The sequence below is a fragment of the Ictalurus punctatus genome, chromosome 3 (assembly GCF_001660625.3).
Source record: "Ictalurus punctatus breed USDA103 chromosome 3, Coco_2.0, whole genome shotgun sequence".
Classification (NCBI taxonomy): domain Eukaryota; kingdom Metazoa; phylum Chordata; class Actinopteri; order Siluriformes; family Ictaluridae; genus Ictalurus; species Ictalurus punctatus.
In genome coordinates this window covers 8,746,354-8,772,449 of record NC_030418.2, presented here as the reverse complement: position 1 = coordinate 8,772,449, position 26,096 = coordinate 8,746,354, and the positions used below count along the sequence as shown (strand labels likewise).

Sequence of the window (26,096 nt, the reverse complement as noted above, 5' to 3'; positions counted from 1 at the left end):
TAATCAAATACTGACACAAATGTGAGGGGTGTACTCACTTTTGTGAAATACTGTAGATCTACTGGTTGGTAGATCACCTATGCTATCTTGCCCAAGGGTGTGAATGAGGCTGTGAGTCTGTCTGTGTGTGTGTGTGTGTGTGTGTGGTCTCCTGTGATGAACTGATGTAAGATATATTCTTGCATCTTGCCCAATAATCATGGGATAGACTCAGGATCCTCCTTGACCCTGAGCAGGATGAAGTGGTTCCCTTTTGAGTATGGTTCCTCTCAAGGTTTCTTCCTCATATCGTCTGTCACATTTCAAGGTAGGGTTCGGAAGCAATCGCAGATTTTCAAATAGTTTATTAAACAAACAAACAACAAAACAAAGACACTAAGACAACTTGGCATAATACTGTGTAAAACTAAACATAAACTAACAAGATCAACAAAACACGGGAACATGGAACACAGTAGTCTAGGACAAATGAAAGACAGAGAAACAGTGCAGACAATGGCTATATACACACACACACACACACACACACACACACACGTGCTCATTAACAAATGTGAATCAGGTGCAGGTGGTATTGTGACATGTAGTGGAGTGCAGTGGTTGAAGGGAACTGAAGTCCAGTGTTTCCTTGATATATGACAGAACCGCCCCCCAAGGATGCTTCTCCCGGAGTGCCCAAACATGCTCTCCCTCCAGCAGGACAACTTCCTCCGCAGGACAGGAGAGGGGAGTGATGTTATCCTTCTCCTTAGGTCCTTAGCCGAGCAGGTAGGTAGAGCGACCTCCTCAGCGGAGCATGCAAACAGAGCGCCGTACTCAGCAGTGCAGGAAAGTGGAGAGACGTCCTCGGCGGAGCAGGAAAGCAGAGCGATGTCCTCAGCTGACCCGAAAAGCTGAGCTACGTTCTCCGATGAGCAGGGAGGCTTCCTCTGCTTCCTACCAGTGTCCTCCAATGAGCAGGGAGGCTGACATTCGTTCTCCGTTAACTCTGTTTGCTGAGCTAGATCCATTCCGGGGGAGGGAAGGTGGGAGATGGTACTAGCCCCGACCACAGACTCCCACTTGTACCCGGACTCCTCTTCCTGTTGGCGTGGCGTGGCATAGTCCTCTGTGAACATAGAAGGTAAGTTGAAGCCTGGGTAATTCCTGGCAACCTGCTGTTTGCGTAGTGCAGCTTGTTGATCCTCCGCCTGTTGGTGTAGCGTAGTGAAGTTCTCCACAGACATCGGTGACATCCTGACACCCCAGTTCTCCATCCTGGCGATCTGCTGCTTCCGACTGTAGGTCTTTCGTTCTGTCACGTTTCAAGGAAGGGTTCGGAAGCAATCGCAGATTTTCAAATAGTTTATTAAACAAACAAACAAACAACAAAACAAAGACACTAAGACAACTTGGCATAATACTTTGGCAAAAATAAATATAAACTAACAAGATCAACAAAAAACGGGAACATGGAATACGGTAGTCTAGGACAAACGAAAGACAGAGAAACAGTGCAGACAATGGTTATATATACATAAGTGTGCTCATTAACAAAAGTGAATCAAGTGCAGGTGGTCATGTGACATGTAGTGCAGTGCAGTGGCTGATGGGAACTGAAGTCCAGCGTTTCCTTGATATATGACATCGTCTCAGGGAGTTATTCCTTGCCATTGTCACCTCTGGTTTGCTCATTAGGGATAAATTCATAAATGTAAAATTTATATCCTGAATGTATATATTTCTGTAAAGCTGCTTTGTGACAATTGTTAAAAGTGCTATACAAATAAAATTGAAGTGTGTATGTGTGGTTTGTGTCCTTTTCATCTTACGAGGCCACTGTATGTTAAAAGCATATTTTACAAAGTACAGTTAGAGTTACTACAGTATGTAGGCCTACTCAAGTACTGTAATGAGAGCACATGTAGTCTGCTACCTTTCACTCCTGGTAACAATCAAGAGGACATATCTAACAGGGGACATCTAAAACACACAATTTATTAAACACTTTTTTATTTTTGACCGTTTATTCTGCCACTTGTCAAGTGTAAAACCAATTTTAATTTTTTTTTTTTTAAAAAGGCGTTGAGCTTTCATTTCTGTTTTTTTGTTTGTTTGTTTGTTTGTTGTTTGTTGTTGTTGTTTTTTGGCGGGGGCACTGTATAAGTAAAAAACGAAATATTCCAAGCATGCATTACCACTGTTTATGATAATAATAATGATTATAATAACACTAATAATTATTATTGTTCTATTTGTTATAATAATAAAAATTATTATTATTATTATTATATAAATGTATATATAAATATATGCGCTGAATGGAGCAGACGCTTTCAGTTTCAATTAAATGGTTTTTATTTAAATAAAATTGCAAAATGACATTGTGGGTGGTGCCGCGCGCGTGTATATATATATATATATATATATATATATATATATATATATATATATATATATATATATATATATATATATATATATATAGCCTAAGTGTTATGAAAAAATTGTGATATAAGATCATTAAATTCTCACTTCTTTTTACAATGAAATTTAGGAGGCAAAAATGACAAGCCATAGATGCATGCTGCTGAGGAGGGAGAAAAAGAAGACCTTGAACCTGTATGTGTATATGTAAGAGAACAGTCAGAGATGCACGTTGAGGTGCAGGGAGAGATAGAAGAGGTGGAATCTGACCTGGGACAAGAAGATGAAAAGGAAGCACCAAGTAAACAGATTGATAAAAAAGAAAGCAATACAGAATTTGAAAAACTTTTATTAGTACTATTTCTATAAATGTAAAAAAAAAAATACCATTAGGTTATATTAGCAGTCACTGGATTTTGTTGTTGCGTGTAACATCAGACCACTAGAGGCAGCCGTGCGCAAACCTCATGATATTAAAGGCATATATATTGTAAAGTTTATTTATTTAATTGTTCGTCTAATTCTGATTGTTTAAACTAATGTACAAAACAAGTACCTTTTTATTTATGTATTACATTTGCAGATGATGGTGGTGGAAGAAGTGAACCTGTTTTTTTTTTTAATGAAGTTGATCAGAAGTTGAATTTTTTTTTGAATGTATAATTACAGTAATGTAAAGCCAATTTTTATTTATAAAGAAAGGTTATTTAAAAAATTATATTTACTGTTTTGAATGTGCCAAAATTCATGTCTTGTTATTTTATGTAGTAAACAATGGATCAACAAAAACATGGATTGTGTGTTGATTATTTATTTATTTATTTATTTATTTATTTATATAGACTGATTTATTTTGATTAATGATGCATGCATGTATGAATATAAATAATAAATGATGAAAGTTGATGAGAATGTTATGGGAACTTCAAGGGGAACTAAAAACAACATTCTGTTTCTTTAAAAAAAAAAACTTTCCTGGTTAATCAAAAACAAACAGATGTTTAATGATCTAGGATTTTTCATTCAGGCTACGAAATCTTAGAGTGTGCGTAATAGTCTAGAAAAGTTCCTTAAATGTATTTTCTTGCTAGTGTGGTCTTTAAACTCTCTCTCTCTCTCTCTCTCTCTCTCTCTCTCTCTCTCTCTCTCTCTGTGTGTGTGTGTGTTTGTGTGTGTGTGCGTGCGTGGACTGAAAGAGGTGGTACCTGGTATCCTGGTAGGAAATCTGACATTGTAGTAAATATTTTTGGTGCATCAAAAAGCGTGATCGTTAATAATATACCAGCAGATAATATACCACCAGCATAATTAAATACAAAATGAGAGGGAAAACTGCAAAAAGGCCCATTTATTTATTTTTTTAAACACCCCGTTTCCACTAGGCTGGCTACGGGCCTGATTCATATAAGCATAGCTTTTGAAATATTACAGAGAAATATGTTACTGTTGAACTTTTTAAAAATCGATTTTCATATGTATTGTAGTATATGGCAGGTGGAATACATCATCTGATTATATTTTTATTGCAATGAGGTAAGAAAGCAGCATTGCGTTTCTGATTCAAGACTTGTCTGATACAGTAATACAGCGTTATCGCTAGGTGGCGATAGTGAGGCAAAACGAGGAATTAATGTAAATTGACCAGAGGCAGTGCTGACGGATGGTTTACGTATTTGCAGTGGGCGTAATTTGTCATCGCAACGTACCTTGTAAGGGGCGTGGTTTGTAATCCCGCAGGACGCAGACGGATACATTTGTATTAGGGGTAAACGCGGCCTAGACGCGTATTTAAAAGATGGCGGACACGGAACATACATCGGTCGAAGTTATAACCGATTGCGATAGAACAAGCGAGCCGGTCTCTAAGAAAGCACGTAGTAGTGTTCTTCAGAACTGTGGCCCAGACATTATTCACGGAGAGCAAACAAGTACAGACGATTCGGGCGGGAGTTGTGCGGTGGAGATTTCAGCACGACCCGAATATGCAGAGCCGGAGATGGGGGTGGCTCAGGCCACGGAGGGTGCACAAGAAAACAGCAATGAGCCTGTGACCTCGGAGCTCACGGAAGATTGTTCAAATGCAGATAAGACTCTAATGTCTGGACCTGAAAGTGAGGTGCTAGGTACATAGCTATAAACCTGTATTGTTGTTTTTGGCGGATTCAACATTCTGACGTCTTTCACTTTACCAGTATGCTAACGTTAGCATGAGAAGGAAGCAGTGGAGAGATCTAGGTAGTCTAGTTATGGAACAGTGGGTTTGCTAGCAAGTAAAGAATCTAACATTTATCAACAGTATATGAGACGTAGTCGACAAACTTTGAGACTCTTTCATTTGTCGTGACACATAATAGTGAAACATTTAAGAACTTCTAATTGTTCCCTTTGGATTGGAATACATCAAAGCATCAAACATCAAAGACATCAAAACATAGGCAGCTTCCCACAAGTTACATTATATTACAGGAGAACGCAACACATTTCCCAAGATAAATAGTTTTCGTATGTACTTTTTCTTACCGTTTTTATCCAGGCAGACTACAAACAGTTATAAGTTGTGAAATTAAAAAAATATATTTATATAAAGGACAAAATGATAGCCAAGGGCGTAACCATGGTATGGACGTTGCGATGGTCAAAGCCCCCCAAACATCCAAAGATTGATACTGAAAATTCGCATATTTAGAACATAGTTTTAGGATTACAGTTACCGTTTGAATTCACGTGATTTCTGAGTGATAGAAGCTCCCACAGCATGGGGAAATTGTGGCGTGCTGTGGATGTCCAGTGGGCAGATGTATTTTCTGCTCCATAACATACCATGAAACCTACCACACCAAGTAGAAGCAAGCTAAGATGTGTGCAGGCAAACCACACACGCTAACACTTATACCCACAATCACGACTTTTAAACAAACTCAGAAAGGATGGCTACCTATGAAACTAAATTCAACGCTATATATGTTGTAAATACAATTTCCCCACAGATGCTTCCAAGCAATGCTGTGCTGCCTGCATTGTGACCAGGTACCATTATTTTCCCAGAAGAGCAATGACTGACTTAGATGATCATTTTAATTTGATAAACTGAATATTCTGTTTGTGTAACTGGTGTCATTTATTATGTTAATGTCATCATGCTGTTTAGCTTGCTATGTAATAAGTGTACAAAGTGTACAACAATATATAGTGGTAACCTGAAACGTTAGTTATGTAAAGGGTACTGGAGTTTTCTTTTCTTAATTCTAAAGACAAACTGCTGTAACTAGTTCTGAATGGATAACTACAATATGGCCCCAACTCAGAGTTCCATATCTCTCGTTGCCAAGCTTGCACATCTCCGTATTATGCTGAGCCTTATATGTGTAAAATCACTTAGTTGTCCTTAGCCCAAATGTAGTGTAAAGGAACGAAATGCTGTGCAACTTTCCTCACTTTCATTCGCATTCAGTCTGTCACAATGTGAGGGTTCACAACGAACTCAGCGGGAGGATATGCAAGTGAATGTAACGTTAATGGTCAAAAACTGGAGCTGACATTAGCGTAGCCTACTTCATGGGTGAGCAAATATCAAAAGTTAATACACATTCTTAAGAACAAACCAAGCCATGGTATGATGCCTTCTATACTAAGCTAAGGTTACCTACTATTTAGGTATCTAGTTACTTACTGTCTGAAAAAAAGCTTGTATGTTCTGCTGCACTTTTCTACGCTTGGCGGCTGTCTCCATTTCTTACCGACTGAGCTGCTAAAATACATCAACGAACTTTTGTTGAGTATGGGTGCAACCAAATGTACAATTGGGGGGGGGGGCATACTTATTTTCCTTAACAAACGGAAATATATTAAAAAGGAATAGACATAAATATATAGACTAGATGAAGAAAAGACCGATCCGTTGGCAGGGTTCATTAAAGGGGGACATATAGAAAATATTTTGTACTGTATGTTGGGGGGGGGGGGGGGGGCAGATTGGTATTTCCTCAACATTGGGGGGGGGACGACCCCCCAAAGAATGTGTGGTTATGCCCATGAAGGCAGCGCTCCAATTATTGACATTTTAATTTAAATTGTCACGTCACGTTTTTACTTTTCTTTCTTTAAACAGGGTTAATGGACGATGGTTTTCACCGCAGCGGATTTTATTCACCTGAATTAGGTGATGATGAAGACTGCTCCTCTCATGCCAGTTCTAGTGACTGGACGCCCCAGCCACGTATTGGTATGTCTAGGCAGTGACTTTTATACCCAGCATTAATCAGATTATCATGCGTTTTTAATTCACTGCACTGAAAGGCTTCTGGAAACTTATGTAATGGTGCATTGTGTTATACCAAATAGTAGTGTAAAATACTTTATATATCTACCAATTTAACAGGCTTGTTTAACAGGTCTTAATCTTTGTTTTGTTAGGTTCTTATCGCTTTATTCAGCAACAAATAATGAGGGAGACTGATCCACGGACTATTCTAAACGACCTGCTTCCAGAAGCTGCCATACCACCTGATCTTGATGACATGACACTATGGCAGATTGTTATAAACATCTCTGAGCCTCCAAAGAGGAAGAAACGCAAAGATATTAATACCATAGAGGATGTCATCAGACTGCTTAACGATTGCAAAAAGATTCTTGTCCTGACTGGTGCTGGGGTATGTTTGCAGTTGGTTTTTATTAAGGCTTTTTCCATGTTACGTCCTAGCTACAAGGACCGACTAACAGAAAGGGATTAATAATCGCATATGGCCATTTATTTCGTAGTTGCTAAAATTACTGGGTTTAGTTTAGACCCTCATATGACCATTTTTTTCTTGAGAACCTTAATTTCCAGGCATTAGTTTTGTCTTCTAATCCTATTATTGGTCATTGTCATATACCAGAGGAAATAATTGTCAGAGTAGGATATAAATGATTCTGGCTCTTGGAAATGCATATATGCATCATCCTATAAGAGGCAAGGCTCTCTGGGATCATCTTTGATTCTGTAATTGAAAGAATTCTTCATACTGCATACTTCCTTTCATTGGTTTAGAACGTTACATATACAAATGCATATACCTATATACTTACCATGTACACTCACTGTCCACTTTATTAGGAACACCTGCACATTCATGCAGTAATCTAATCAGCCAATCATGTGGCAGAAGCACAAAGCATAAAATCATGCACATACCAGTCAAGAGCTTCAGTATCTCACATCAAACATCAGAATGAAAAAAAAAAGTGATCTCTGTGACTTTGGTTGTGGCATGGTATTAGATGGACTGGTTATATTTCAGAAAGTGCTGATCTTCTGGGATTATCACACACACAACAATCGCTACAGTTTACACAAAATAGTGTGAAAAAAAGAAAACTTGGAGTGAACAACAGTTATGTGGGTGGAAACGCCTTGTTGATAAGAGAGGTCAGAGGACAATTTCCAGATTGGTTCGAGCTGGCAGGAAGGATAAAGTAACTCATGAGCACCATTTACAGTTGTGTTGAGCAGAAGCAAAATGCAAAAACATCTAACCTTGTGGTGTATGGGATACAACAGTAGAAGACCTCATCAGGTTCTGCTCCAGTCAGTCAATAACAAGGAAAAATATTTTTCTTTTAATCAAGTTTGTGTGAGCTTGTGCCCATGATAGCCGCAGATTCTTGTTCTTGACTGACAGGAGTGGAACACGATGTGGTCTTCTACTGTTGTAGCTCATACACATCAAGATTTGATGTGTTGTATTTTCTGAGATGCATTTATGCTCATCAAGGTGATGGACTGCTTATTTGACTTACTATAGACTTCTGTCAGCTCAAACCAGCCTGGTCATTCTCCTTTGTTCTGTCATCAACAAGGTGTCTCATGCTGCAGACCCTCCATACGCCATTCTATGTAAACTATAGAGACTGCTGTGTGTGAAAGTCCCAGAAGATCAGCAGTTTATTAAATAATCAAAATCTCCCACCAACCATCATGCCATGGTTAAAGTCAAAGAGATCACACTTCTTCCCCATTCTGGTGTTTGATGTGAACATTAATTGAAGCTCTTGACCTGTATCTGAATCTTCATGAATGTGCAGGTGTTCCTATTCAAGTGGCCATATATGCTAATTAAAGTGTAATGTGTGTGTGTGTGTGTGTGTCTGTGTGTGTGTGTATTTTTATATAATCTATTATTTATTTATTTATTTATTGTTGTATATAATATAAATATTATGTTATGCAATTTTTAATACGGTTAAACAGTGTTTTCCACAGGATTTTGTGAGTCGGTCCAGGGGCATGCTTATGGCGTGAAATCCAAGCCAAAAATCAGAAGCACATTATTGACTCACAGGCACTCAACGAACACTCGTGAGTTATTTATTTTTTTAATTTGTTGATAAATTTCAATTGATATCCTTGCAACCTACTACACTATGTAATATAATATGTAAATACAAGGTATCTTTACCAGTTGTTAATAGACAGGAAGTGTTCTACCAGTTTAACAGCTAACCTTTGCATTCTTGGGCTGTTAATAGGTAGCGGTCCATACAGCTGATATCATCATATTGATAATCATTCATGTAGTAAGACTCAAACATCATCAGATTTTCACACAAGTCTTTAAACTAAATAAAGAGAACTCAATTAAACAAATGAGAAATATTATACTTGGTTATTTATTTATTGAAGAAAACGATCCAATATTACATATCTGTGATATGTAAAGTGAGAGAGGCCTGTAGTTGCCTAGAATTACCCTGGGGTCCTTTATGACCCCATGGACTGTTACATGTCTTGCTCTTGGCGTGATTTTAGTTGGTCTACTGCTCCTGGGGAGGGTAATAATGGTCTAATTTTCTCCATTTGTACACAGTCGGTCAGTCAAGTCCAGACTCTTTAAAGATGGTTTTGTAACCTTTTCCAGCCTGATGAGCATCAACAACTCTTTTTTTTTTTTCTGAGGTACTCAGAAATCTCCTTTGTTCATGCCATGGTGCACTTCCACAAACGTGTTGTGAAGATCAGACTCGGATAGATCCCAGTTCTTTAAATAAAAAATGGTGAACACCTAATGTTGATCCCATTGATTGAAAATGCCTGACTCTGACTTCACCTTCTTATTAACTAATCCTAGAGGTTCACATACTCGCAGGTATTATTGCATCATTTTCATTAATAAATAAATGACCATGTATATTATTTAATTTTTCATTTGTGTGTCTTTATCTACTTTTAGGACTGTGAAAATCTGATGTTTTGGCTCATATTCATACAGATATATAGAAAATTGTAAAGGTTTCACAAACTTTTAAGCACCACTGTAATCTATTATTATTACAGGCTTTTTAACAGGCTTTTTTAAGGGTTCTGACATTACTGACTCCAACGTTACTTCAAGGGGATTAAATACACATTTTAGTGAAAGATTTAGTTATAGATTGTATTGCAATCTTATTTACAAGATTTGTTGATTGTGTTTCATTATTATCCCCTCTGTCCCATGTGCAAGGTGTCCTACACATCACCCACAACTGTAATTTTAATCAGATAAGCTGTGCTTAAACTATAATTAATTGCTGTAATATACTGCACATGGAGAAATTTTGCCTTCTTCACAAGCTTCCATGATGGTTGTTTTTATGTCATTGTTGGCTTAGTGTTTGATGGATGGATCGTTATCTATTAACATCCCAAAAATGCAAAGGCTTGCCAGTAAACTGCTAGAACACTTCTGTCTATTATTAACTAGTAAAGATATCCTGTATTTGCATATATTATTTTGCATAATGTTGTATGTTGCAAGGTTATCAATAGAAAACCGTCAACAAATTAAAAAAAAAAAAAAAAAAAAAAAGTGACTTACATGAAGAGTGCCCGTGGATGAAGCCATGTCTCTCATGGAGAACCGGTAACTTTGCTAATTGTTCGTCACAGTGGCAGGCAGCCAATCAGGAATGATTTCTGGAAAAAATGAGTTGGCCAATGATATTTGAGGTTTCAGTAATTTCCGGTTGGCCACACCCACTGTTGACAAAAAGAAAAAGTATTCACAGGAACAGAAGAAATAATTGAGAAAAGAAGCAGCCGTCTGACTGTCCAGGGTTCAGAGATGGAGGGATGCTTTGCCAAAGCAACGGCACAAAACAGATATCTTTTATGTTGTTATGAGAAGTGTAAAAAATGTTTTAGTTTCATTATGAAACTGTGGCAGGACAAAGTAGACTGTGGTAGGCCACCACAGTGTAAGTAGTTAATGGGAAACGCTGGTTAAAGATAATTTGGATTAAAAAAAAACATTATGGTCTCTGTTTCTGAAATTTCTAGTACACATACATGTGTGTGGTGGTTTTTTTTTTTTTTTTTTTTTTTTTTTTTTTTTTTTTTTTTTTTTTTTTTTTTTTTTTTTGTGAGTACAGGTGTACTGTTTTTACCGTGGAAGGAGATCTTTCATATTCACTGATGTTTGTTTTCAGGTTTCTGTTTCCTGTGGAATACCCGATTTTAGGTCTAGAGATGGGATTTATGCTCGACTTGCTGTAGATTTTCCAGACCTTCCAGATCCTCAAGCAATGTTTGATATAGAGTACTTCCAAAGAGATCCAAGGCCATTTTTTAAATTTGCAAAGGTTTGTATGCTGTCCATTTTCTTATTTTCCCCTCTATTAGATTTTAAACCAATGCAGGTTTTTCCCCTTTATTGTAGGAAATATACCCTGGACAGTTTCGGCCATCACTTTGTCACAGATTTATTGCTATGCTGGATAAGAAAGAGAAAATTCTCAGGAACTACACTCAGAACATTGACACATTGGAGCAGGTTGCGGGAGTCCAAAGGGTCATGCAATGTCATGGTATGTTGATTTCAATATTAACTTTTTTAAAGGTTACTTTAAAGCAGTGGTCACCAATGCATTGATTGCAAGATACAGGTTGGTCCTGCAAGCCTTATTTGTTGATTGTCTGTTTTATAAGCTTAAAGTAATAGTTTGTGCCCATTTGACACTGTTGTGAACAGTGAATTGACTGATTTGGTTTTTAATAGAAGGCATGCTTATGAAGAGGGTTATGGTTGGTTAATATTAAAACACACAAGATTGTTTGATTTGGTCTCGCTGAACAAATCCACCAGCAAGCATGCTTCAAGGCCGTATGACCTAGTTTTGCTAATCACAGAAAAGCCGGCTAACTAAGCCATAAGGGTTCATGGCAGAGCCATATAAAAACATATAAATACGATTTATTTTTACACAAGGAAAATGCATTTCTTTTCACCACTGTGAAGACAGTATGCTTAATATGCCAACATGCTGTTACCTTGGCCAAAAATGGCTATTTTGAGCACCAACACTGTATGTGCAGATTTTTCAGAATGCAACCTTCCAGAAGCGAACTATGGCTTCAGAAACTGCAGGAGCTGAAGGCTGTGTTAAACCTCGGTGATCTCTGTGCACTTGGCCTGCTGGGAAAGCCATGGGGGCTGGCTGCTGAAGCATCATTTCATGTCAGCCACTTGATCACCAAACATAAGAAACCATTTCAGATGGTGGCTTTGTCAAAGAAGCAGTGAGCATGAATGCCAAAACATTATTCAGTTATTTTAAAAATGAAGAGGATAAAAAAAATTGTAATTATATAGTGGTGCTTGAAAGTTTGTGAACACTTTAGAATTTCATATATATCTGCATAAATATGACCTAAAACTCCTAAACTCTTAAAGTTAGATAAAGAGCACCAAATTAAGCAAATGTGACCAAAATATTATACCTTGTCATTTATTTATTGAGGAAAATGATCCAGCATTACATATCTGTGAGTGGCAAAAGTATGTGAAACTCTAGGATTAGCTGTTAATTTGAAGGTGAAATTAGAGTTAGGTGTTTTCAATCAATGGGATGACAGTGAGGTGTACGTAAGCACCCTGTTTTATTTAAAGAACGGATCTATCAGAGTTTGTTTTTCACAGATCATGTTTAAGTGTATCGTGGCACAAACAAAGGAGATTTCAGAGGACCTCAGAAAGAGTTGTTAATGCTCATCAGGCTGGAAAAGGTTACAAAACCACCTCTAAAGAGTATGGACTCCACCAATCCACAGTCATACTGATTGTGTACAAATGGAGGAAACTCAAGATTATTATTACCCTCCCCAGCAGTGGTCAGGCAACAAAGACCCTTCCAAGAGCAAGGTGTGTAATAGTCTGCGAGGTCACAGAGGAACACAGGGTAAGTTCTAAGCAACTAAAGGTCTCTCTAACATTAGCTTATATTAATGTTCACGAGTCCATCATCAGGAGAACACTGAACAACAATGGTGTCTAAAGTGCTTCTGAAAGAAGAACACTGCTGCCAGTCTGCAGTTTGCTAAAGATCACTTGGACAAGCCAGAAGGCTAATGGAAAAATGTTTTATGGCGTGATGAGACCAAAATAAAATTTTTGGTTTAAATGAGAAGCATTATGTTTGAAGACTGGAAAACACCGAATTCAAGCATAAGAACGTTGTTCCATCTGTGAAAAACATGGTGGTGGTAATGTCATGGTTTGGGCCTGTTTTGCTGCATCTGGGCCAGGATGGTTTACCATCATTGATGGAACAATGAATTCTGAATTATACCACTGAATTCTAGAGGAAAACTGAACTGAATCTCAAGAGAAAGTGGGTCATACAGCAAGACAACGACCCAAAGTACCGAAGTCATTCTGCAAATGAAGAAGAATAAAGTTAATGTTTTGGAATGGCCAAGTTAAAGCCCTGACCTTAATCCAATAGAAATGTTGTGGAATGACCTGAAGCAAGCAGTTCATGTGATGAAACCCACCAACATCCCAGAGTTGAAGCTGTTCTGTACTGAGGAATGGGCTAAAATTCCTCCAAGCTGATGTGCAGTACTGATCAGCAGTTTCTGTAAATGTATAGATGCAGTTATTGCTGCACAAGGTCACACCAGAAACTAAAAAAGGTTCACATACTTTTGCCACTCACAGATATGTAATATTGGATCATTTTCCTCAATAAGTAAATGACCAAATATTATAATTTTTCTAAGTTGTTTAATTAGGATTTCTTTATTTACCTTTAGGACTTTCATGTGAAAATCTGATGTTTTAGGTCATATTTATGCTGAAATAGAAAATTCTAAAGGGTTTACAAATTTTCAAGCACCACTGTAAATATGCCTCTAGGTCCATCTACTATGGTAAGGCGAATATGATTATTTTCCGAAGATATGTTTGAACAGGTTTTTAAAGACCTAGGCATCTGTGAATACTTCTTGGGTGCAATCGGATGAATCAATGGACATGAGGCACTGCGCATCTGATTGTATTTGTTCATATGGCATTTAAGGGTTTCTTTACAAAGGAATACTTTTCTTATGCTCCGTTAAAAGAGAGGCTGAGGGGTAAGGCAATATTTAGCAAGTCAAGTGTTTTGCAAATGAAAACAGATGTTGCCCTTCAGAACCTGGTTGCTGTCACAAGAGATGTGGCACCGGCAATACAAGGTGCATTGTCAAGCATCTTTGCCCTGTACTGCAACAATCAAGATTTCCCAAAATATATGAATTACCATTTTGTCATTCAACAGCAAGTGCTAGCTGCCATAGTATTTATTATACCATAGTATAGATTTTTTTTCATGTTATAACTCTTGTCAAAATTGTTAATTCAATCAGGGCCAAATTACTTCAACAACACTTGTTTAAGTCTTTGCTCTATGAACTTGATTCTGCTTACATAACCTGATTCTGCATGCTAACGTGCACTGGTTAAAGCTGAGGAGCAGTACTGCAGCATTTTGTGGAGCTGCTACCTGAAATCATATAATTTTTGGACTTCGGGAACGAGAAACATTATGAATTTACGGATGATAGCTGGCTGTTAGATTTTGGATTTCTAATGCACTAATTCAATTCAAAGCTCAATTAACGTAACTGCAAGTTGAAGGGCAAAAAAAACACTGATTTCCCCTACATGGACAATGCAGTCAATGCATTTAAAGCAACACTGGATGCATGGATATCCCAACTAGGGATCAGGCTACCTCAACGTTAAGTTATTGGCTAGTCTCACTTCAGTTTTGCATTCCTGACCTTCAGACCATTCAGGCAAAACTGACTAAATGCTAATATCAAGTGACTAGCAGTTACAGCTCACTTAACCAGATTCCAGTATTTTTTCTGCTATTATGACATAACATGTACACTGCATGTGTTATGTGTATTTGGCCAAGGCCCCTTATTTTCCTTCCTCTTTGTCTCTGCAGCCTACACCCTTCCAAAGCCACCGGCATATGAGACAGAAAAGTCATACAAAAGAGAGTTCCCATTTAATCAAGCCTTGAATCATGCTTTCAAATAAATGTTCAAATTCCAATTGAAGCATCTGCACTTTATTTAAAAAGTCAATAATAAAAGGTATACTTTCAAATATCACACTTTGCTGAAAGACTGAATGCTTAGGGCTTTGTTTTGAGCCCTATGCTGGATAGGAAAGAAACATTCTTGACTCAGCTCCCTTTTAGAATGTTTAAGGATAATTTAGAGGAATTACAGCTTGGCCCATCACAGCAGTGTGTAAGTGTTCTATTTTATACATTATCAAGATTTCTGGATGACCCCATAAATCAGTCTTCCCCTATTTCGGGCGTAGTAAGATGGCTAACTGAAAGTAGTGTGCCAGACTTCTGGCTATCTATCTAATAGGTGTAAGTAGTTTTTATGCTTAAGTTGTTGAATTATGCACCAACTGTTATGTATTTTAACATTGCATGCAGTAACCCATGATACAGTTGCTGTTGTGCAAGATAATTTTGAATCCAAATCTAGATGCCATTTTTGTGCCATATCAAAATATTTTCATTGTCCTACATGAAAGATACATTTTTTAAAAAAATATATGCACACTGTGTTCAAATATGATTTTACCATAAATATTGGAATTTTCAGTAAAATCGTCAGGTCATTGGTGTACTAGTGAAAACTACAGTGGAATATAAGAGCTTGCATTACGTTTCTTTCATCACTGTAATAAATTACATTCCAATACTACTAGTGTTATCAAAGCTTTAACAGCCACACAACTAGTCTAAGTTTTGCACTAACATTTGAATTCCTTTGAGACCTTTAAAAGAAAGTGCTACCATTTATCTTACAATTAATTAATTGCTAATTTAGTTGCTAATTTGACACATTTTTTATGATAATGTAATTTTTTTCCAGGTTCCTTTGCAACTGCATCCTGCCTTGTGTGTAAACACAAAGTTGATTGTGATGCCATAAGGGAAGATATATTCAGACAGGTATAAATATCTTTATTATAAATTACAAAAAGCCACATTTATTATAAATAAGAAAAATGCCAATGCATTAAACAATTACTAACTTTTAGTCAAGTTGCCTTCAGTTGCGGTTGTGTCAGAGTGGTCTTAATTAATGATTCGCCTCCACCATTTCTGATGGTGGGTTACTTTGTCTTTTCATTTAATTGGCTCTTATCTTGCCAGGTATGTTAAGATAAACGACAAACATTAATCTTGCTAGCTAACATTAAATATGCCCATAAAACTGTAGTGTGCCAGTCCATTCATTAGAGACAATGACTTCTCTTGGCCAGTACACTTGGAGGTTGGGTAAAATGGTCCTTGATCTAGCCAAATTTACATTGAACAGAGCCACAACTAAAGTAAGTGCTTTTTCAGTTGTTACATAGATAACAAACCAGCTTATCCACATTCCTCTACATACCAAAGCAATATCTTAAAGGTAGCTGAAGTAAAATGGTATACTGTCTTAAAGTTAAGAATCTTGTAACACTGCAGCTATTACTACAGGAGACATGCAAAATGTTCAGTCCAATGACTATATTTTTATGGACAACATGGGATCATTGACATTTTAAAACCTAAATTTGGTCGAATTGACAGTCACCCTCTTATGAGTATGAAGCTAGAGCATGTGCAGTATACACTGCCAGTCTGACAGCGAGTCGACCTCTTGCCCACCCATATTGGTCCTTCATGTTAGGAGCGCATGCGCTGAGGGATATCTGAAATTAAGATGACGCATTGAACACTAGCTCAAAGTGGTATGTCCACCCTTATTAATTGATGTGTAATTGTACTTTAATTGTATATTTTTTGCTCAAGTACATTGATTTTACTGTTGCCAGGTAAATATTTTAGAACTTTGTGTCAAGACAGACTGAGCTACCATTTGCTTGCTAGCTGACATGCTAATGTAATATACCAACTGTAAATACAGTTGGGTCCATAAGTTTTTGGGCAGTCATGCAATTATCGTATTTTTGCCTCTGTACACCACTGCAATGGATTTGAAATGAAGCAGTCAATATGTGATTGAAATGTACATTTTCAGCTTTAATTCAAGTGGTTTAACAAAAATACTGCATTAACCGTTTAGGAATCACAGCCATTTTTTCATAGTCCCATACATAAAACAGCTGCTGTAATGCTAAAGACTGTCCTGAGCTCCTCCCAGGTCACATTTATCCCAGATCATTCACATTTATGTTCATACTGATCATTTTATCATCCTGCATTAGGCAAGATTAGTCAGTGAACCTACAGAGACCAAAAAGTTCAGTGAGCGTTACCACGGTGGTGGCTCAGGTGGTAGAGTGGGTTGTCCACTAATCATAGGGTTGGAGGCCCACGTGACTCCACATGCCGAAGTGTCCTTGGGCAAGACACTGAACCCCAAGTTGTTCCCGATGGCAAGTTTGCACCTTGCATGGCAGCTCTGCTACCATTGGTGTCTGTGAATGAGACACCGTGTAAAGTGCTTTGAATAAAAGTGCTATACAAGTGCACCATTTACCATTATATTACTTTTGAGGTGAAGTTGCAACTTGTAATTCTCTGTCTGCAATCAGTAAAAGCCACCCAAAATGCTCCCTCAACTTTTAATTTCAACTCGTCAGCTTTGGGGTAGTCTTCTCAACCACCAGTTCCTTTCCCATTTCCTGAGTGACATCAAATCAATATGGCCATGCACCCTGTGAAAAGTGTAAAGTTCCCCTTCTCTACTTTTAAATTAACTTGTAGTAGTAGTGGCCTTAGGTCAGTAAATATACAGGCACAGTACTTGGTTAAATTTACAGTGGTGCTTGAAAGTTTGTGAATCCTTTAGAATTTTCTATACACATTGCTGTGAAAAAGTATTTGCCTCATCCTGATTTCTTCTGGTTTTGTGTATATCTAATACTAAATAGATTTAGATCTTCAAATGAAATACAACACAAAACAAAGGTGGCTTGACCAAACACACAATACAGTTTTTATTTTATTTTTTTTATTGAAGCAGAAAGTTATTGAATACCTATCACCAATGTCGGAAAAACTAATTGCCTCTTTAAACTTAAAATCAGGTTGTGCCACCTTTAGCAGCAATAACTGCAACCAAACGCTTCTGATAACTGGAGATCAGTCTTTCACTTTCTTCTAGGACTAGGACTTACTCCTATTCTTTGAGTCACTGTCTTGCTGCATAATCCAGTTGTGCTCGAGTTTCAACTTGAGGACTGAAGACCGGACATTTTCCTTTAGGATTTTCTGGCAGAGAGCAGAATGCATGTTTCCCTCAATTATTCCAAGCTGCCCAAGCCCTGAAGCAGCAAAACATCCCCACACCATCACACTTCCACCACCATGCTTGACAGTAGGTGTGATGTTCCTTTTGTGGAATTCTGTTTGGTTTATGCCAGATGTAACAGGACCCCTGTCTTCCAAACAGTCTTCCATTTTCGAGTCATCAATCCACAGAGCATTCTCCGAAAAGGTTTGAGGATCATCAAGGTGTGTTTTGGCAAAATTTAGATGAGCCTTAATGTTCTTCTGGGTTAGAAGTGGTTTTCATCTACCCACACTTCCATGGAGGCCATTTTTGCCCAGTGTCTTTCTGATCATGGAGTCATGAATAGAGACCTTTATTGATGCAAGAGAGGCCTGTAGGTCCTTTGGTGAGGTCATTGACTCTTTTGGAACTTGCTGGATGAGTCATTGCTGTGCTCTTTGGGGAATTTTGGAAGATTGGTTCACTACTGTGCTGTTTTTCCATTTGGAGATAATGGCTCTCACTGTGCGTCTTTGGAGTCCCAGAGCCTTTGAAATAGCTTTTTTTTTAATTCACCTTTTTTCTTCATCATTTATGGAATTTCTTATAATTTTGGTAGTGTACTACTGGGTAAGACCTTTTAACCAACTTCATGCTGTTGAAAAACTTCTATTTAAGTGTTAATTTGATTCCCTAATACCCTATCTGCCTCAAATCAGTTGAGTATTAACTTTCTTAACCTTTTCAGGTCTAAAATTGACAGTCTGTAAATACGTCTAGCTCTCTGGTGCCATCTGCTTTATTTGTCTTTTCACCTAGCTTTTCAGGTGCTTCTTTTTCAAAAGTTTCTTTTCTACTGTAGATCCCAAGTCATATGCAGGATGTATCATGGATGAAAGCCACCTCTTGCTTTCTTGATGCTCTGCCGTCAAGTTTATTTAAATCTTGTTTTGACTCCTGGTGTCCGGCTGTCCTCAGCAAAATAAATGACTCCTTGTCAACTGGTGCTGTGCCACCTGCATTTAAAAACTACTGTTGTTAACTCCAGTCCTAAATAAAACAAAACACTGATATTAATAATTTTGAATAATTGTCTTCCTATTTCTAAACTCCAGTTAGAGCGTGTTGTCGTTTCACAACTGCACAATCCACTTTCTGTTAAGGATTTTTTTGAGCCTCTCTTATCTGGCTTTCAAAAACTTCATGAAGTAAAAGTTTGTACAAGTCACTAACAACATTTTATTAGCTTCTGATTCTGGCTCCTTTCAGTTCTTATTCTTCTTGACCAAAACTCAGCCTTCAACACCGTTGATCACACATTATTACTCAACTGACATGAAACGGTCTTTGGTGTCTTGGAGACTCCCCTTAATATGATCTAAGCCAACTTTATTGATCGCAGTCAGTTTATATTTATGGATGGTCACAGGTCTGAGATGGGGCCTGTTCACACTGGTGTCCCCCAGGGCTCAGTATTCCACTCTTTGACTTTTTAGTATTTATATTTTTTTTACTCAGATTTGCATTCTTTCAAAACCAGGTCAACATGTGGATGTTTCCTTCCTTTCAGATTGCATTTCTGAGATAAATATGAATGATAAATAATTTTCCTTGCATAAACAGTTCCAAGACTGAAGTCATTCTTCTTGGTTCTCCTCATCAACTGTTTAATGCTGGTTCTCTAACGTCGTCCGTCAATGGCTTGGTTCTGGAGTTTCAAAGTAAATTGTAGAATCGTGGCATTATTTTTGATGCCAGTCTGACATTTGATCCTCATGTGCAGAACACTGTCAACTTATTTTTTTTGTAATGCACTTCCCATCGGAGTTACTAAATCCACACTCAATAAACTGCAAAGTCTGCAAAATACAGCAGCTTGGATACTGACCGGTACTAGGGTATGTGATCACATAACCCCTATTTTAGAGTTCTTGGCTCCCTATCAGGTACCAAGTTGGTTTTAAATCCTTATGCTGACGTATAAAGAGTTGCATGGTCTTGGTTCCACAGCTCTTAACTTGGTACTTAACAAATCGTACTTTGCACTCACCTCAGTTTGGTGTTTTAGCTGTTCCTCATACATGTCTTCGCTCCATGGATAACAGGGCCTTTTCATCCTATGCCCCATAACTATGGAATTCTCTCCCAGTTGACATTATTGAAGCATAGTTGCTAGGTACTTTTAAATCTCATCTTAAAACATTTTACTTTAGGATAGCCTTTGCTTTATTTCTAACTTTTTCTTGTTATATATAGACATTCTTATTTTTATTTATTTATTTTTGGTCTTCATTTTTTAACTTGTATTTGATTTATTAATTTTTTTTGTTTTGCCTTATGTTGTGTTTTTTTGTTGTAAAGTGCTTTGAGAGATCAACTTTTATATTCTCTATACAAAATAAAGTTATTAATAATATTATAAAGAGGTTTAAAAAAAAAAACTTATTGGGCAGACGATTATTGGGCAGACGATTCCTGGGCAGACGATTCCTGCTTTGGTAATGGGGGCAGGCTTGCCATGAAGGAAAAACGTGTTTGTGTAATCTGTTGTGATCTTTTAACTTTATGGTATCTACTTGATTTGTTTTGTAAAAATGGACATTCAAGCAGCTTAACTCATAATACAGATTGCTTTTGCACACCTGTCCAGGAGCAGAGACACTAATTCTGTGTCCAACTCCATTCCCTTCACCAGCAGTGGTGTATTCGGGGCCATACACACGTATACGCCATATGCTTACTTTTGGCCCAGGGCTATTTGCATATAAGGACTTCTAAGGATCAATATTAGCATATGGTATACACACTTGTTTTGCTTCTTCAGAGGTCCCTAATCTACTCGTTAGCGTCCCCTTTAACTGTATCATGTGCACACGCGTGTGTGTGTATTTGTGAAACTCGTGATATTGTTGTAATTGGTGCTTTTTATTTGAATTCCACCTTTCCCCGCTCCTGATAACTGTAGTCAACCACCAAAGCAATCGGATAAAATCAATAAAAGTACTTGAAGTGGGCTTGAAGTGTAATCGGTGCTCACCGGTAGCCATAGAATGATTGTACTCTCTTCTGTCCCTGTTCGAGAGAGATTCACTCTCTTTTGCGCTGCTTTAAGCCTGATCTATTTATGATATTGCAGTGCATTGCGATTTATTTATATATCCATTGCAACTTTTAGTATTGTCTTTACAAAAATTATTACATGATTGGCGATGAAATGAAACGATGGGGGGGGGACTTCCATCTTATAGTCCTCATGGAATCCTCCTATGACTGTATCACAGTGTTTTCTCTGTTTTCCCCTCTCCATTACAGCTGTTTTATAATGCCCTTCATTCATTTTACTCTACATTTATTATTAAGGTATTTTTCACAACATTTCCTTTATTTTCTTATCTTTTTCCCCAACTGATTAACAAGTAATCAGTAGTTAAATTTTAATATTAGACCATATTACCATAATACCATACCATAATATTAGGTAATATTAGACCACTTTTCTTATTAGGATTACACCTCTGTTCACCAGTAATATGTTTTTCCATCCTGGAAAAGCTTTACCAATGTTTATTCTCATTTTACTATGTTTCTTGTTTTTTCAAAGCACAATATGGTTTTTTTGCTCACAGGAGAATTATCTCGCTGTACTGTGCATTCCGCCGTTTTTTTTTTTTTTTTTTTTTCTTTCTGAACAGACTGACGTAAGGATGGAGTGAAGGGGCATTGGGGAGTCTATAAAATGACTGACAAGAGTCCCATGCAAACACAGACAAGGCAGGCCATCATGGCCTGCAGTTTCCAAACATGTTTTCCCAGCTACAAAATACACTAAATCTACATCCTGATTTCTGTGAAGCTGCTTTTTGACGATCTACTGTTAAAAGTGCTATACAAATAAGATTCAAAGAACGTTTGAAAGTTAAGTATTGAATAAAAATATATTTATATTTTGTTACTTAGGACATTATTTCTGTAATTTGACAATTCCATCAGTTGATAATTGGAGACATTTTCGTTAACAGAAGTTAACTACAGAATTTAATGAAAATGTAACAAACGTGTTTTTAAACTGTATTTTTAAACTAATGATCATACATGGCCCCAGCACAGAGTCATGGGAAAATACAAGTACACCCCATGGAAATTCTTGGCTTTTTTTGACATATTTGGACAATCAAACATTTGATCATCTTTTAAACAGTGCCTATTAATAAAGTTGATATACATGAACAAAATCAGAAGGAAAAACAGATTTTTCAATCATTTATTAAACAGAAATCTCAATAGATGTGATATTCTTCTGTGGAAAAAGTAATACACCCTAGGCCTTAGAAGCTAGTATTGTGCCCTTCAGCAGAAATAACTTCTTGTAAATTTTTTTTTTTTTTTTTTTTTTTTTTTGCTTGCATAAAAATCGGCTTGCTGGAATTTTTGACTCTTCTATGCAATGTTTCAGTTGCATAGCTGTTTGCAGGTTTTCTTAGATGTCCTGCCCGTTTCACGTCCCACCACATCATTTTAATGGGATTCAAATCCCTTTAACTTTGACTAGGATATTCCATAACCCTCCACTTCTTCTTTTTGAGCCATTCCTTGGTGGATTTGCTAGTGTGCTTAGGATCATTATCCTGTTGAAAGTTTTACTTTCAGTACAACTTTCACGCATAATGCGACACCTCTAGCTTTAGCAGAATACCCAGAGTCAGTGACAGTGAATTTCTTGTTTGTCAACGTTACCTTTTATACCCAACATGACCTCAGTCACCATCAGAGAGAGGCGTAAGGCAGGGGGCCATTTTAGATTAAATGCCGCAGAGAAGACCTGTAAACTTTACAAATTGGAGTTTGTGTCGCACAGAAACACAACAGTGATGCACAAGCTCAAACATATGTTTATATCTAAAATGCTCCACTGTGTGCAAGGGGTTGGGGAAACTGGTGTGAGTTGCTTAAAAGATTTAGTCTAATTCCAGTTTGTCATTATATGCTGTATTTGCACGCTTGCAGTGTAAATTCTGTTGTTTATTAGAGTAGAAGTGATTGCAATGTAGATGCGGTGTTAAACAGTGTAGCACAAGTAAGACCTGTAATGTCTGATTAAAGCAGTACGATCAAAGTAAACACAAGTAAAAAAAAATTGTCTAAAGGCAGTGAGTAACAGAAACCACAAGGTGCAGTGAAAATTAGATTTTTTTTATTAACTTGGGACTAAATCATCATTGCTTTTTGTCCTTTTTTTGTGTAAAATTGTTTTATGTGTGTTTTAATATTTGTAATACTCAGTTTATGTATTTTATTTTAAATAAACGGAAAAAGGTATTGAAAGTTTGCTGATCCCCCACCCGCAAAAAAATCTAATTATTCGACTAATCAAAAAATATAATTATATAATACATATAATACATAATATATAATCTTATGTAATTTTTTCAAGTAAAAAATTATGGAAAATAATCTTTAGTTGCAGCCCTATTTGATAGTGTATCAACTTTATTAATAGGCACTGTCAAAGATGATCAAATGTTTGCTTGTCCAAACGCCAAAAAAGCCAACAATTTCCATGGGGTATACTTATTTTTTTGCATGACTGTATGTGTATGACCTGAAGTTGCGGGCTCTTGCTCTACAGTAGCAGCCTATAAGCAAACATAGTTTGTCGGTGTGTTTTTGGCTGTGCATCTTCCCACACGCTATGCCCAGTTCCAACCCTTAGATGATTTGAGAAAAATTGGTTGAAGATCGCGATTATGTTACAGGCACTTTTCAGAGGGCTGTTTTACCAACTTGAGACTATTCATTGCAGAAACCTCATGCAGATAGAGAATGTGGCCAATGATGCCTGATGCCAATACGAACACCATGCTGAATTAAATGATGATCTATCACCGTATAATATCCTAGACAAGAGTACACAAAAACTGCTTCATATGCTTGTTGATGATGAACCTTCAGCTGCCGGTCCCCATCGATACCACTGATGGGTGTCCACCCCTGAAACGTACAGTTTAGCTCCAATAATGCGTCATCTTATAGCCTAGGATATCATTCTCTTTAAAGACGGTGGGTGAAGATGGTGGTAAAAAGTCCTCCACAATTGAAAAGCTTTTGCCTTCTGAGCTGTTCTCCATGTTAGGCTAGCTTGCTAAGCTACTGTCAAGTTTGTTTGTTTAGATTCGGTGGGGGTGTGGCATATTTTGAACGTCACTGGGTATTATGTAAATCAATCAATCATTTAAATAAGTTGTCAAGCCATTTCATCAAGACTTTAATTGTGAGGTGATGGAGCACTTGAAAACAAGTTATTTACGTATAAAGTATTTGAGCTGTGAAAATGACAAGACGACACATCGCTATTGCTTTTCTTGGCACATATTTTGACAACAGGAAAAAAGGCTGCTGGTCGTGTTCTTTAATCATTTAAAAAATTCTTTTTGCAGGTTGTTCCCCATTGTCCAAGGTGCCATAATATCCCTTTTGCTATTATGAAACCAGACATCGTCTTCTTTGGAGAGAACCTTCCAGAAGCTTTTCATAGAGCCATGAAGCAGGACAAGGATGAGGTGGATCTCCTCATTGTTATTGGATCCTCTTTGAAAGTGCGACCAGTGGCTCTTATCCCAAGTATGTCTCAACTTATTGATGGTAATTGAGTAGTGTGTACACTCACCATCCAGTATATTGGGAAAACTTGCACATTCATGCAATTAACTAATCAGGCAATCGTGTGGCAGCAGTGCAATGCAAACATTTATGCAGATACAGGTTAAGAGCTTCAGTTAATGTTCACATCAAGCATAAGATTGAGGGGGAGTTGATTACCTGGTCTTTTTTCAGTCTCCAACTGTCCAGTTTTGGTGAATCTGTGACCATGATAGACTCAGATTCTTATTCCTGGCTGACAGAGTTGCATTCAATGTGGTCTTATGCTGTTGTAGGTTTTATGAGTTCATTCTGAGATGCTTTTCTGCTCACCACCGTGGTAAAGAGTGTTTGAGTTACTATAGACTTACTGACGGCTCAGGCAAGTCTGGTCATTCTCCTCTGATCTGTCATCACCAAGGTGTTTTAGCCTGCAGATCCTTCATACCCAGTATGTTTTTTTCCGCACCATTTTGAGTAAACCCTAGAGACTGTGTGGAAATTCCCAGGAGATCAGCAGTTTATGAAATACTTAAACTGGCCTATCTGGTACCAACAACCATGCCATGGTTAAAGTCACCGAGATCACACTCCCCCCCCCCCCCCCCCCCCCCAATGCTGATGTTTGATGTGAACATTAACTTACACTCTTGGCCTGTATCTGTGTGATTTTATGCATTGTACTGCCACATAATTGGCTGATTGGATAACTCCATAAATGAGCAAGTGTACATGTTTTCTTATTAAAGTGTATGGTCAGTCTAAAAGGTGGGCATCCCTTATTTGTTCTATACTGTAATTGTAAACTTCATTGTCAGGAGGCAAACTGCATTAAACCTGTTTCTATTATACAGTACTAATTATACTATAGTAAATAATTAATTAATTATGGTCTGAGTATATTATTTTATTTTTATTTGTATTAAGGCTCTGTTCCACCTGAAGTGCCTCAAGTTTTGATCAACCGTGAGCCCCTGCTTCACTTGAACTTTGATGTAGAATTGCTAGGAGACTGTGATGTCATCGTCAATGAATTATGTCATCGACTTGGTGGTGACTTTGAGCAGCTTTGCTACAACTCTTCTCGACTAAGTGAGATCACAGACACACCTCCTCCTCTGCCAACTACGTTACCTGAACAGGCATGTGCTAAAGTCCGAACACCTGAAGTTCAAAATACAGGACAGTTTTTCACAGAACAAGATGAGAACATTGCAGAAACATCAAATACAGTAACAGTTATAGACTCTTGTCCGAATGCACAGTTCTCAATTGGTGGGGGTTTGAACACATCTTGTACAACCGAGGAAGTAAGATCCTCTCCAGAGCTAGAAAACAGATCAAGCTCACCTAAACCTTTAACACAAGAAAATGATGGGTGTCCTAATGCACAGCCAAGCCCATGCCGAGACCGCTCAAATCAAAATGCACCAGTGGAGGCTGTTGGACACCGTCTAAATACACAACAAGAAAGAGAGGAGATGCTGGATATGCAAACTGGAGAGAAGCA

The 26,096-nt window shown here is 37.6% G+C and overlaps 1 protein-coding gene across 3 annotated transcripts in view; it reads left to right on the top strand.

Annotated features, from left to right (window-relative positions):
- Positions 1–4,120: 4,120 nt before the first annotated feature.
- sirt1 (sirtuin 1) overlaps positions 4,121–26,096 on the top strand; it is a 22,963-nt gene continuing 987 nt past the window's right edge. The window contains exons 1-8 of one of the 3 annotated variants that reach the window (XM_017461872.2): positions 4,121–4,529; positions 6,515–6,628; positions 6,820–7,058; positions 10,855–11,007; positions 11,085–11,232; positions 15,599–15,678; positions 24,385–24,568; positions 25,514–26,096. The exon at positions 25,514–26,096 is cut by the window's right edge and continues 80 nt beyond it. In XM_017461872.2, coding sequence (XP_017317361.1) covers positions 4,202–4,529; positions 6,515–6,628; positions 6,820–7,058; positions 10,855–11,007; positions 11,085–11,232; positions 15,599–15,678; positions 24,385–24,568; positions 25,514–26,096 — 1,829 coding nt within the window. In that variant the 5' untranslated portion in view covers positions 4,121–4,201. Of the gene's footprint in view, positions 4,530–6,514; positions 6,629–6,819; positions 7,059–10,854; positions 11,008–11,084; positions 11,233–15,598; positions 15,679–24,384; positions 24,590–25,513 lie in introns of all 3 variants that reach the window. The other 2 variants (XM_017461871.3, XM_017461869.3) reach the window with 2 other exon arrangements.